Source organism: Phyllobates terribilis, unplaced genomic scaffold (assembly GCF_046119375.1).
Source record: "Phyllobates terribilis strain yellow unplaced genomic scaffold, ASM4611937v1 Scaffold_7__3_contigs__length_470593459, whole genome shotgun sequence".
NCBI lineage: Eukaryota > Metazoa > Chordata > Amphibia > Anura > Dendrobatidae > Phyllobates > Phyllobates terribilis.
In genome coordinates this window covers 45,903,731-45,917,889 of record NW_027362767.1, presented here as the reverse complement: position 1 = coordinate 45,917,889, position 14,159 = coordinate 45,903,731, and the positions used below count along the sequence as shown (strand labels likewise).

The 14,159-nt window shown below is 43.5% G+C and overlaps 1 protein-coding gene across 13 annotated transcripts in view; it reads right to left on the bottom strand.

The window, feature by feature from the left end:
* Window positions 1-1,301: 1,301 nt before the first annotated feature.
* Window positions 1,302-14,159, bottom strand: part of TRIM9 (tripartite motif containing 9) — an 87,292-nt gene continuing 74,434 nt past the window's right edge. For 5 of the 13 annotated variants that reach the window (XM_073638493.1, XM_073638498.1, XM_073638494.1 and 2 more), the window contains 5 exons: window positions 11,710-11,820; window positions 6,885-6,908; window positions 5,805-6,108; window positions 5,571-5,733; window positions 1,302-3,853 (listed from right to left, as the gene is read on the bottom strand). In XM_073638493.1, coding sequence (XP_073494594.1) covers window positions 3,788-3,853; window positions 5,571-5,733; window positions 5,805-6,108; window positions 6,885-6,908; window positions 11,710-11,820 — 668 coding nt within the window. In that variant the 3' untranslated portion in view covers window positions 1,302-3,787. The remainder of the gene's footprint in view (window positions 3,854-5,570; window positions 5,734-5,804; window positions 6,109-6,884; window positions 6,909-11,709; window positions 11,821-14,159) is intronic. The other 8 variants (XM_073638500.1, XM_073638502.1, XM_073638504.1 and 5 more) reach the window with 3 other exon arrangements.

The following is a 14,159-nucleotide window of genomic DNA, read 5'->3' as shown; positions in this document are numbered from 1 at the left end:
TGCTGTTTTATATTAGCCTAGTTCTGGATTCACAGCTACACTGCTCAGTGCTGCTGGATAATGCGCTCCATGCTGTTTTATATTACCCTAGTTCTGGTTTCACAGCTACACTGCTGCTGGATAATGTGCTCCATGCTGTTTTATATTACCCTAGTTCTGGATTCACAGCTACACTGCTCAGTGCTGCTGGATAATGTGCTCCATTTTGTTTTATATTAGCCTAGTTCTGGATTCACAGCTACACTGCTCAGTGCTGCTGGATAATGTGCTCCATGCTGTTTTATATTACCCTAGTTCTGGATTCACAGCTACACTGCTCAGTGCTGCTGGATAATGTGCTCCATGCTGTTTTATATTACCCTAGTTCTGGATTCACAGCTACACTGCTCAGTGCTGCTGGATAATGTACTCCATGCTGTTTTATATTACCCTAGCTCTGGATTCACAGCTACACTGCTCAGTGCTGCTGGATAATGTGCTCCATGCTGTTTTATATTACCCTAGTTCTGGATTCACAGCTACACTGCTCAGTGCTGCTGGATAATGTACTCCATGCTGTTTTATATTACCCTAGCTCTGGATTCACAGCTACACTGCTCAGTGCTGCTGGATAATGTGTTCCATGCTGTTTTATATTACCCTAGTTCTGGATTCACAGCTACACTGCTCAGTGCTGCATGCTGTTTTATATTACCCTAGTTCTGGATTCACAGCTACACTGCTCAGTGCTGCTGGATAATGTACTCCATGCTGTTTTATATTACCCTAGCTCTGGATTCACAGCTACACTGCTCAGTGCTGCTGGATAATGTGTTCCATGCTGTTTTATATTACCCTAGTTCTGGATTCACAGCTACACTGCTCAGTGCTGCATGCTGTTTTATATTACCCTAGTTCTGGATTCACAGCTACACTGCTCAGTGCTGCTGGATAATGTACTCCATGCTGTTTTATATTACCCTAGCTCTGGATTCACAGCTACACTGCTCAGTGCTGCTGGATAATATCTTCCAAGCTGCTGCTACTTCTGAACATGTGCTACACAGAAACAGGAGAGCAGGAATCCCTTATGTCGGTGTGTGCTGTGTACGGGAGACGTCATAGTAGCTAGTCTCCACTCACTAGATCAGAGACAACCTGTGGAGGGGAAAGGTGGTGAAAAAAGTAGCATACAAGTCATATAATGGCCAGAAATAGGTGTCATTGCTCATGTACACACGGGACAGCTTATTCTGAACAGTCAGATGAAACGACAGATATGCTTTAACATGAGCAGCAAATAAAACGCTTGCAGACGGGCAGCAGTTTCCCTCATAAAATTAATTTATTGGTAACGGCAAACATAAGTTCTTGTCTTGAGTACAGCGTCTGCAGAGGGCGAGAGCTACATATACAAATGGACTATGCGATACAAGTCACTAGGAATCCCATAAGCCTCGTCAGGACGACTACTCACTGCGGGCGACGAAGAAGCTCGGAGTGGCCCAGCCATTGCTTCTCATCAGAAAAATAATCTTAAAGCATCAGCGTTGTCCCGCAACAGAGATTTTCTGTAGCCAAGATTAGCTAATGGGTACATGGTAGGAGGGCAGATTGGCACCTGCCCAAAATAAATTAGCAGGGTACACTCTCTACATCGATATCCAACGCGCAGACACACACGGCTAAAACCACATATGTACATTCGTTACAAGGGAATGGGTCACCGGCAGACGCTTCGTGTCCGCTATTGCTGGTTATAATAGCTGGGTGATCGTTATAACCATGGTGTGGCCATTGGGATGCATCAGGCAGCTGTAAAGTACGAGCTCGGGGTAGGCGGCTATATTGGCACTCTCTTTGGAAAGGCAGCGGTTTCAGGCTGGGTCGAAAATTGGCTTCTCGGTGTACGTATCGGACTCCAAGGAGCATGCGGTAAAAATATTCGCACTGTTAGAAAAGCGCAACGGAACGGGGGGAACTTTTAATGCCAGATTACCGCCACCTGCAGTTCAACGGGCAGCACTGCAGCTAATAGTTGACTGCACTGCCCCATTGAGTTCATGCAATATATTTTCTTAGACTTATGCATTGCTCCACACCTCTGTAACCCCTCCTGGAAATGAGTGAATAAACTGATAACTGGGTGTTACCATTCTCCTTGTTAATGAGGCGAGTCCTTGCACCGTCCAATCAGCGCTAATAATGAAAAAGAGAAAGGTAAAACCCTAATTCTCTATAGATTTCCAGGAGGAATAACAGAGGAATTTTCACAATACAGATTTTTAATGAGGAACGCGATCATTTATTAGAAAAAAATAGATATGTCAAGAGAGCAGATAGCTCCACTGTAGTGTAAATGAAAAGTCCTTTGCCTTGGTTGTAGGGGTACTAATTGCTTAAATAAGCACTAATATATCATACAAACTATTTCATTACTGCCATAAGGGGCAGCATAATACTGAAATGGAGACCCCAATTTGGCACTAAGGGTCTATAGACCATAACAAAGCATGAATAATAAATTATTACTAGGGTGGTGTGAATGAATGGAAAGGGTAGATCTAAGTAAAATGTAAAAGGGCATGATCTGTTTTTGGTGGAGTTGCCCTTTAAATCCCAAACATTTAAAAAGTTGACAATATGAGCCTCTGACTTCATCCAAGCACGTGGCATCTGGTGGAGGTCTCCAAGCCCACTGGGCCTTCCAGCAATGATCCCTGCCCACCGGAGGGGACATGTGCCATCACGTTATATATGGCAGGTATAGGTATCCAGTGGATCCGTCTCAGTAGTGCCCCCTTCCACTTGCCTCCATAGCCAGAAGCCTCTTTTGTCTAATGGGAGCGACCTCTATATACAAGGGCGGAGGTCGGCCACTTTTATATCATTAGAAAATCCTATAGAAATTTGCAATTTCTAAAATTTTCTTTTACAAGCACCATAAAGACGACGGCCTTAAAATTAAGGATGTCGCCCTACATTCCGCAAGATATTAGGAAATACAATAGTGCGTCATCCAGATTACGGACAAGACCTCGGCGGAGGTGCACGGAGCTGTCCGATTCAGTATCGGGATCGAAGTGAGCAAAGTTTACAGCTTTAGGGTCCTCGGAAGGGGTAGCAGCAGCGGGTAAAGCAACGGGTATAACGACAATGTATATACATGGTAATGAGAATCTGAAGAATCAAATAAATAGCAATGACCCAGGTCCCTGGGAATAAAAACACTTGGTCTGATGATTCATCACCGCTGGACGCCAGGATGGTACGGGAGATGGTTGTGGATACCCTGGGTGATGTGAACACCAGAGGTGGACATCTTGGGGGACCACATGAACAGGCGAGAAGCTGGGCATCATGAAGATGGATGGTGCCGACACTGGAAAGCTGTACATTATAAGGTCTACTATGAAGAGCTGGTAGATGGGCATCATAGACAGATGCGGTGACCAGAGCTGGAGAGTTGTAAGCTGGACATCTTGGAGAGTTAAGGTGCCGACACTCTTGATACAGCCGGGCACCATGTAGATTTGTGACGTGAGGTCAACAAATGAAACGGAGAGTAAATGTACAAAAATATGGGATATAATGAAAAGGCAAGGTCTGGAGAACAACCTGGACAGAGCTGGAGAATTAAGCGCCAGTCATCGGGAGAAGGTCACCGTCATTGTGTAAGCCCCCCATATAATCCGCCACTTTTAGGTATTTACAGATTGTTTTCTTTTGTAAGAATTATTTGCTGCTTTGAAGTCCAATGTGATCATCATCGGGGGTCTTTAGAAGCCATTTCAGTCCTTTTGGCACTTTAAGATGCTATGGAGGCTCTGGACGAGTAGAAACCAGGAATCGGCAAACCAGTATGAAGTGTTACCTGTATGGTGAGAAAATCACAAGTCAAGCGATATTTGTCATTTTTCCACTGGATTTACTAGGGAATCATGTTATGATCACAGCTCTTCGTAAGGCAGGATCGGTATGTGTAGACCTTGATATGGCACGTTACAGTGATATATTGGCTACGGCACCTTGTTAGTATATTGACATATTTGGCTACGATTTCTTGTTTAGAACCAGAGCAGAAACAAGATGGCCACCACGTCCAATGCTGGAATGGGGGCTTGTTCACTTCAGACTGCACCTTATTGTGAGAGAGGTCTTCTGTAAAGTGTTCTACTGCAGAGACCCCAGGGATTGGTCATAATAGGTTGGAGAACTTGGGACTAAGTGTTCACCACAGGGAAGATGAAGATTTACAACAATTCCCATTGAGAGTGCAGTATATGCATGTAGGGTTGAGCCAAACGACTTGCAGGACCCTCGTCCACTGGCCACATTGTTTGTCCAAGGCTGCCAGACCGGATCCCTGCAATCCTCCTCCTATCTGCCGGCACCTCTTCTGATTTTTTGGCCACTGTGATGTCTGGTTTGCCTTTCACTGCAACTAATCAGAAGAGACCCTGAGGATGATATTGTTAGGGCTAATTTTCACGTACGAGTGCTTTCCATGTTTTTCACGGATAGCACTCGTACCTGTGATAGTTTGTGGAGCCATACACACGTCTGTGATTTTTGCAGACTGAGAGTTCTGCAGAAGATCGTGGAGAAATGTCTGATTTTGATTATTGGGACGGATCAAAACCGGCAATGCAAGTCAATGGGTCCCTTAAAAAAAACTGGACCACACTTAGGTGACATCGAAAGGTGGAGAAACTTTTTTTTTTTTTAATTTCGCAACGTACGAGAAAAAACAAATGACACTTGGACCACAGTCTGATTAGAATAATCAGTCCGTTTTTCTCGTACGTGGAAAAATTAGACTTGTGAATGAGTCCTTAGTCGGAGGTGCACAGCGCTCTGGTCCAACGGGCACAGAATACCAGCATGCAGGAACGGGGTCCTACAAATCTTTTTGCTCAGCTCTACAAGTAATACATGGACATCTTAGTCCTCCAGAATAAAAGATCTGTTTAGTAGCTGCTCCCTGCTGCATAGGTAGTATCGATTCCCAAATATCAGGATGGGGTCACCTAAAAAACCCACCTAAGTTCACTTAACTCCAAACCCAACCAACGTTTTGCAGGTAAAGAAAATTAAAGCAAAAAGTAACACTTGTCCTCATGACCTGACAGAACATCACATAGGTAGATACATTCAGATATTAAAGGGGTTTTCCACTTTTAGGAAAGTGGACCCCAAACATTTAAAACAAAAACTAAAAACAACAAGCAGACCTGGTACTCACGCTCCCCGGGTCCAACGCTGCTTGGGTCTCGGTGTTTTGGCTGCAGAGGTGACATCATGTCGACAAGGCGCATCACTGCTGCAGCCAATCGCTGAGCTCAGCAGGTCATGCCATCTACCTCTGCACAGCCGCTAAGGTCAGTGATTGGCTACAGCGCCGATGCGCGCTGTCGACTTGACATCACTGCTGCAGCCAAAACATCAAGATCCAAGCACCGGCGAAGAGTCGGCGCTTGAAATAGGGAGCGTGAGTAACTGCTCGGTTCGTTATTTTAGGTTCACTTTCCTAAAATGGAAAACCCCTTTAAGTATTGGTGCCTGCACATTTCCAGATAAAGTATTAGTACCTGCACATTCCTATTGAGGCTCACGGCTGGGAACAACAGGCCCTCCATGCTCTCAAATGCCACAGGCCCCTGCTGCTCTTCATTGATGGAGAAGGTCAAAGTTCTCCTGGTGAAGTCTAAGAGGACGCCAACCGTGGCACCTTTGGTGATGCCTCCTTCAGTCCTATGACAACAGAACTATCACATTAGTATCATGGCTGCAGACATCCCAATCATACAGCTTGTTGAACGTACCTGTTTGTGTGGGAATTGTTGTGCATGAACCAGCTGCGGTTGTTGTCCACGTACATGGCCCAAGCTTTGTCGTCTTTCCCGAGCATGACGTCCTTCATGACTTCAACCCGGGCCACCCCGAAGGCAGGGTCTGGGTGATTGTCGTATCGGTCAATGGTCAGTTCCCAATAGTGAACGCCTTTAGAGAAACCGGTTTTTCCCAGGACTACTCGGTCGTCATAGCTGTTACATGTGACGGTCAGGTTGTCGTTGGAGAAGATGATGTCCGAATGTGCTGAACCAGGGTCGAAAGCGAACCAGGCCACTGTCATCACGGAAACACAACATGGACATTCAGTAAGTGACCACTGTTGGACCCTGAAATACTCAATGCTCCAGGTACAATACAATGAGTCAATAAGTCATCAATTATGCAACATGAACAAACGGTAATCCTCAAGCCGAGACCCTTCCACCACTCCGAAACCGACAATGATGAGGTCTCTTTCCCTGTCCTAGATGAAGAAATGACTACACATGCATTGAAAGGCTTCTGAGGCTGCCATTCATTTCAATGAAGACTGGCCAGATTGCCAGGACAGCTTGGTCATCAAGAAGACAACCTCTATTAATCCATTTTTATCACAATGTCCAATTTTGTCCCTTGACATTTTTTACAGAAATTATCATCAAGTTCTGGCGCCAGATTAACAAAAGTCACAGTGACGTGCACAATGGATACCAATGGCACCAAATGGAAACCAAAGACGAGGTGTCCGGTGAGTTCCATCATAGTGTTTGTCAAATTATTCTTGCAGTCTAATGTGAAGGAACTGGCGAATACTGCCATGTGAACAAAGCCTTGAGAGTAGACACCATCTAAGTCAGACACCATCCCTTCAATTTTCATTATAGTGGTCCTCATGTCAATACTAAACATTCTAGGTTGATTTTGCCAAAAACATCTTTGATTTTAATAACTTGGGGCCTTCTGTGGTTTTAGTAACAGAAGAGGACCACTAGATGAGTTAGTATACAAGAAACGTCAACATGCAAGCCATGCACGTCCTAGGATCTCCATGCACAAGCGTCGCTCCATACCTGCCACCAGTTTTTTTATGTCAACTGTGGGATGTCCGATGAAGAGCATGCGGGGCAGAAAAAGGATGTTAGTATGTTAGAGCTCATGAAGAACTAACAACACCAGATGTCCGCTCCACCCTTGTAGGATCGTCCCTTCTAGACAATTTTTGGGCTAGATTCTTCCTTATTGGAAATTTGATTATGTTCATCAAGGTTAGCTGTACACTTGTAGGCCATTATGCTGGGGCAACATGACAGCAAGTCCTATCAGGTGCCACCGGGCAACAGAATGGACAACCCTCTCCACGTATGGCACCACTGATTATAGGAACAGTGTTTCACACTCTGTATAGGGGCACCTTTTAACCAACACTGTTTATGGGGTACCTTTGGCTTGCACTGGCTATGAGGACACTTTATGACTTGCATTATATATAGAGGCACTCTGTTGGGCACCGTATACAGGCTCTTTCTCCCTGGCACTTTTTATAGGGGCACGGTTTTTAATAGCACTGTTTATGGGGTTATCTTGGTTGGCACTGGCTATGAGGGCACTTTGTGACAATATATGGGCATTCTGTTACTGTGCATATGGGAGTGTCTCTTTGTCTGGCACTGGGTATAGAAGCACTTTATGGCTGACACTGGTTAGCTGGGCACTTTATCACTAGCACAATACATGTTGGCACACTGCCATTGTGCATTAGGATTATTTTTGGAAAACCCAGTTTATAGGGTTACTCTGGCTGCTACTGTTTATGGGGGAACTCTAGCATTGTGCATATGACACTGACACTGTTGATGAGGTTTCCTGTCCAGCACTGGTTATAGGGGCAATTCATGACTAGGACTATACATATTGGCACACTGACCCTGTGCATTAGGGCTCTTTTTGTCTGCCACTAATTATGGGGGCACTGTGACACTGTTTTTGGAGGTGGACTATATGGGGGCACTTTTTGATTGACACTGGGTGCACTCTACCTGGATCTGTGAATTGGAGCACTTTTTGGCTGGCACTCTACGGGGGCACTCCATGTGGCAGTGTGCATTTGAGCATTCTGTGACTGCCGTGGTCAATAGGGGAACGGTCTTTCGTCATACGGATGAGGCTGGTATTTGAGGGTATGTGTAAATCTGCACACAATACGAAGGGTTCTTTATAAAAAAAAATGACTGCTTTCTTTCAAAGAGCGCCACGTCTGTCCACGAGTTGTGTCTGGTATTGCACTTCAACTCCACTAAGAGTGAATGAGGCTGAGCTGCAATACCCTACACGCCCTGTGCACAAGTGTGGCGCTATTTTACAAACCCTAACCTACAATAGTTTCCCTTTAAGAGAAATCACATTATTCTGAACCAGCGCCACAAACAAGACTTTTCTCATCTGGCAGGTTGGGATTAATATAAGCCCTGCTCTTTCCATCTGCAGCCCCGTGTTACCCTGATTATAGAAATTCCCCAGATAGAATTTACGGACACAAGACTAATGGGACGGCATCACAGGGCCGGGGATCCGCAATCAATGTCATCAGAGATGCTCCACAAAAGGAGGAGAAGGGAAAATCATAGATCAGAGATGTTCCTGCTGCTGTAAAGACTACGTGCGGCTCATAGCTGATTACACTCATCTAATCTGATGGCGTCAGCGGCATCTATATGGAAAAATCTCCCAAAAGTCCTTGAATTATCCCTATATGACTCTTCTTGGAGACGTTGCACAGATTTTGCAGGCTCTTAAATAGATTATGCAGCAAACTGTGCCTGCGGCTGTCAGGGAGTGCTGGGAGTTGTAGTTTTGCAGCATCTGTTGCCCCCACCTTTGAGCAAGTGTCGGGCCCAATACCCTTTATCCATATCATAGATCCTACAAATGTTGTAGCCCTGTAATGGAGGCACATTTGTTTCGTTTTTTTTGTTCGGCCGCTTCTGTTTTCCCTGCCGCGGAGGTTGAGGTATCTCCTGCGTTACCGTGGAAACCGCTCTAGGCCTCGATTCCCACACACACAGCCATTAGCCCCCGCAGCTATCCGCAGGAGGATGAAGACATATTCCTGTGACACGGTTGCACACGACGACCATAAATGAAAACCCTCTTTTTTTTTTTCTCTCTCTCTCTCTCACTCCGCAAGAGAACTTGTCCGAAAACAATGCTGATAATTACTCCCATCTTTACCGGGCATCTTGAATAGTCCTGTACAAAACCGAAAATAGAGGTTTTCATACCAACAGAAGTGGCAGAGCTGCGTTTGCCAATGAGTAGTTTGATTTAAAGGGGTATTCCCATCTTCAAGATCCTATTCCAATATGTAGTAGGTGTAAAAGTAATATTAGCAAATACCTTCAATTAGAAATGTGGTATAGTTCTTCTGATTCACTATGTCTCTTTCCTCATTTGCAGGGCATTGCAGGACCTTAGGTATCCAAGGTTACGCCTACTGATATAGTGACAGCTTGTTGCTAGTGATCATAATCATGGATACCTAAGGTCCTGCAATGCCTGCACACGAGGAAAGAGACATAGCGAATCAGAAAAACTATATTACATTTCTAATTGGAGGTATTTGCTGATATTATTATTATTACACCTACTACACATTGGGATAGGATCTTGGAGATGGGAATACCCCTTTTAAGCACAGCGATGACAAACAATGCTCGGCTTCTCTTACAAACACAGCTCTGCTTTATTGTCACGTAAAACAAAATATACAATTTTTACCGCACTGAAAAGTCAATGGAGTAGAAAAAAAAAGCCGAACAGAAAAATCTGTCCTTGCTGGGCTCAGTTGTTAGGAAAATGCGCTACTATGGGCAGCAAGGCCAGGTTTTCTCTCGATAGGCCCCATTTAAATACTTTTGCATGTTCAGCCCCCTTTATGGCCAAAAATGCAGATTTTAATGCAAATTTTTGTGAAATCTGCCTTTTTTTTCTTTTAGCATTGTTGATAAAATCGGACTATAGCAAAGTATGCCGACATTTTTTTCCCACCATTATACCCCAGTTGGAATGTTTTTTTTCCCACGTTCTTTTTAACATTACATAGTAATGGAAATCGCAGAGGAAAAAAATGAAAATCCAAAGGAAAAAAACAAACAAAAAAATGGTCAGATTTTTAAGGGGTTAAACTAGACCACTGGGTGTGAGAGATTGCGGTTATCACGGGGGACCTGGCCTAATGGGGATGGTGGCAATCCCTGTACAGAGCTGGGGTGGGCAGTTATAGGAATCTGGAGCTTTCAGCATGAGAAGAGTTAACCGGCCCCCCCCATCCATCCTGCGTTGTAAATCCAGACAATGCAGCCCCGGCCACCCCCAGCCGTGCACCGTTGACGCACAGATCCATTGGAGTGCGCTTGCGGTAAGGATCTTTAAATCTTAGGTATCAGCCGGGGATGAAGACGGAAATCATTCTGAATCCCTGCAGAAACTCCGCCGCCGGCTCTGCAGCGCGAGAAATATGCAATGTTCTAAGAGAAGAATAGCGAATGCATTACACTAAAGAGCTAATCTCTCTCTCCACGCTCCAGGCCCGGCAGGTAGACAAAATGGTGGGGAGAGGAATGCTGCCGCTGCAAGCTGCCTCCCAGCAAGAAGCTATAAACAGGCTGCTGCGGGTCTAATGACGCCCCTCATCCTGGAAGTTTGGGTGTACGTGGTAATGTGCGATCCCCTTATTATACATTTTAGCTCTTTCTATTTTTCGTTTTTGCATTTCTGTTTTTCCTCTTTTACTTCAAAAAGCCGTAACTTTTTTATTTAATCTGTCAACAGCGCCATGTGACGGATTGTGTTTTTGCAGGGCGAGTTATAGTTTTAAATGACACCACTTACTTTACCATATAAAGTATTGGAAAACAAATTCCAAGTGCCGTGAAAAAAAAAAAACGCAACTCCACCATTGGTTTTTTGACTTTTTTTTTCGCAGTAAAAATTATTTTACAGGTCAGTACGCTTACCGCAATCCTCTAGTTTTATTGGTATAATTCTGGAGTACCTACGGCATTTTTTATGCTTTTTATTGCATTTTTGGAAATAGGAATGGCGACCGAAAACTTGCAATAATGAAATTTAATATTTTTTTATTCATTATGGCATTTACTGTAGGGTTAATACATTTTATATTATGATAGTTACGGACGTGGCAAAGCCGAATATGTTTTAATTTTTTATTATTTTATACATTTCTATATTTCTAAATAGGGGAAAATAAAGGATGCTTTGAATTTTTCTTTTTTTTAAATTTTTTTTTTCTTTTTAGTCCTCCAGATCCTCTACAAAGCACAAAGCTCTACTTCTATGGGGCTTCACAGGAGTACCAAGATGGTGGCAATGGGGGCCTTCATGTCAACTCAGCAATACCTCTATCATGCAGATGAAGGGGGAGCTGGATGGGCACCCGAATGGGTACGCCAGCGGGTCTGTGAGGCTTAAGTGCCACTATCAGTGATTGTTAGCGGCATTTAAGGCTGTTATTGGCGGATGTTCGTAAAGCATGCACCTGACATGCGCCATACATGTATGGCGGATGTCTCAAAGGAAATCATTTATGTCAAGTGTTAACTGACTGGTTGTGACCGAATGCGCTGACGTGTCTAAGGTTCAAAACTAACAACATGGCCGCCTTTGCAAGAAACTAAAGGCGCAATAATGAGACAATGCATTAGGCCTCACTTATGAGAGCGGCCTCATAGGCCTCGTTACCAATAGCAACCAATAACAGCTCAGCTTTCATTCAAATAATAAAAGACGCCAATTGGTTGCTAGAGACTTTCTGACACATTTTTGATCAACGGTGACAACTTTTACGCCAATTGGTGAGGGAAGGGAAAGCCATTTTACCTGGAGACACACAAGTTTCCTGTTCTGAGTTTTGGAGGAACTCGAGAGGAGAGGGCATGGTGTTGATTTGCAAACGAGCTGCAAGAGAGGCTGACATTCGAGGATAGGGACCTGGCATAAGCAAAGACATGCATAGAAATGTCAGCGTGCATTAGTGTACATACATATCATTCACAGCTGAGGAAGGAGACCAGGAGGCAGCCATTTTGTTCAGCTATTTATTAGTGATCCTGCCATTCCACGTGCAGAAAGCCACAAAAAGGCAATGATATAATCACAGCCATTTTTAATAAAATACTCAAAATTCAGAAAATATGGACAGATCTAAACATTTTCACATAGGATGTTCTTATCACTTTAGTTTTCTCACTAACTCCCTCCAGAATCACACAAAATGGCCGCCTCCGCAGGTAAGGGAAAATGCATGGTCATCCCTCATGCCTGGGGCAGATGAACGCCACCCTTGACCGTCAATAATGACCTAAATCTTTACCTCCACAAACAAATCAATAGAAAACATACATAAAACCGAAAGAGTGCAAACACTTGTGCACCCCTAGAGAGCGTCAAATCAAAAATCGGAAAGAAATGAAGGGGACGAACTGTAGGATTTGTACGGTGACCACCGCAAACTACGAACGATGAGGACAGCACAAAGATATACACCGAACACATAGGACGTGATGACGCCACTGATAACGCGTGATCAGCACGATAACGAAAAAATGCAAATCTGGAAAATGCCAACAATGCACATAAAAGGCAAATAAAACAGAACAGCAAACATTATATTTAGTAAATCTCCCAAGTTTTCAATCCCAATTTGCAGGGTAATTAAACAACGACCCTTTCTACTTCGCAAGGACCCAAAAAATGGCTCTATTGACCCCTGGCTGGACCAGTACATCATGATGTATGGAGTGGGCTCAGTAACTTCATATAGAGCAGGCGTCAGCTGGGTTATACAGCCAGCACCTGACCCTAAAAGCAGCTATTACAGAAGGCTCCAATTCTGGCCGTCTAATCATTGACATTGGCATTTATGCAGCGCATCCATTTGGGCGCCCACCGCCATCGTCCTGTGTTCGCAGGGGGTCGATGGGTTGCCATGGCAGCCAGAGGCCTACTTAAGACCTCTTGATCCTGCCATCATGGTCCTCTATTTTTTCCATTATATAATGCAATACTTTGGCATTGCATATACAGAACAAGTGATCAAAGTATTGTGAGGGCTATTAAAAAAAGTGAAAATAAAAAAATATAAGAAATTCCTATTACCCCACCCTTTCTCAAGTTATAAATTTAAAAAAAAAAAACAACTAAAAAAAAAAACCTAATTATATTTGCTATTAAATCATTTGTAAAAGTCCAAGCTATCAAAATAGAAATATAGAAATGCTGTAGATACCTTAGAATGAAAAAAAACAACCAAAACATAAACTCTTACATAGTACCATTGAGAGAAAAATTAAAAAGTTCCGGGTGTCGAAAAATGGCGACACAAGACAATTTTTTTTTATAAATAAATTCCGATTTTTTTATTTCAATAAAAATAATAATAAAAAAAAAAAGCAAAAACCAAAAAAAAAAAAACAAGACACAAGTCTGGTATCGCTGGAGTCGCACCGCCCTGGAGAATCATGTTCCCTGGTGATATTTACCGCATAATGAACAACATAAAAAGAAAACCCAAAAATGATGGCAGACGCTAAATACGGATCCTCTTGATCACATGACTCCATATAAATCGTCATTTTAGAATATCTGATATTGCACAAGTGTGCACGGCATATGTCAGCGCTATACAACTACGCAGAGGCATAACGGGAAGTCTCCATGTTAAGTTGTTAACAGAGCCCCCGCCTGTGCCATTTATAATACCGTTGTGTACTCGTGTGGCAGAGGCGGCCATGGGACCAAGACCTTAGTGCCGCTGCTATCTCTGTCCCACCAGTATGTTGGATTTTCCCTTTTATTTTCTTTAGACACACACAAAGTGAAACAGGAACTACAAGAATAAAACTACACATTAAGCACAATATTAAGGAGTTGTCCAGGATTAGAAAAACACTGCTGCTTCACTTCGAAAACAGCGCCACCTCTAGCCACAGGTTTTGTGTGGTATTGCTGCTCAGTCCAACTGAAGTTAATTAGACCTGAGCTAGAACAACTCCTTTAAAAGGAAAAGATCAACAGAAAATGACCTGTTTAAATCAGGTTTGCGAGATTCTTTTACAGATCACACAATCTGTATTTAAAATAAAAATTAGAAATCTGGAAAATGTTCACACCGGACACTGGGGCATCATTTAGACTCCTGTATTTCAGGAAATTCACACATACATTAGCAGCAATGAACAGACTGGGATCCTATCTTTCTTATCGAAGCATCTAATGAGCGAGTGAAAAGGTCATAGTGAAGGGAGGAGGAGGTGAGCTGTGACATTGCC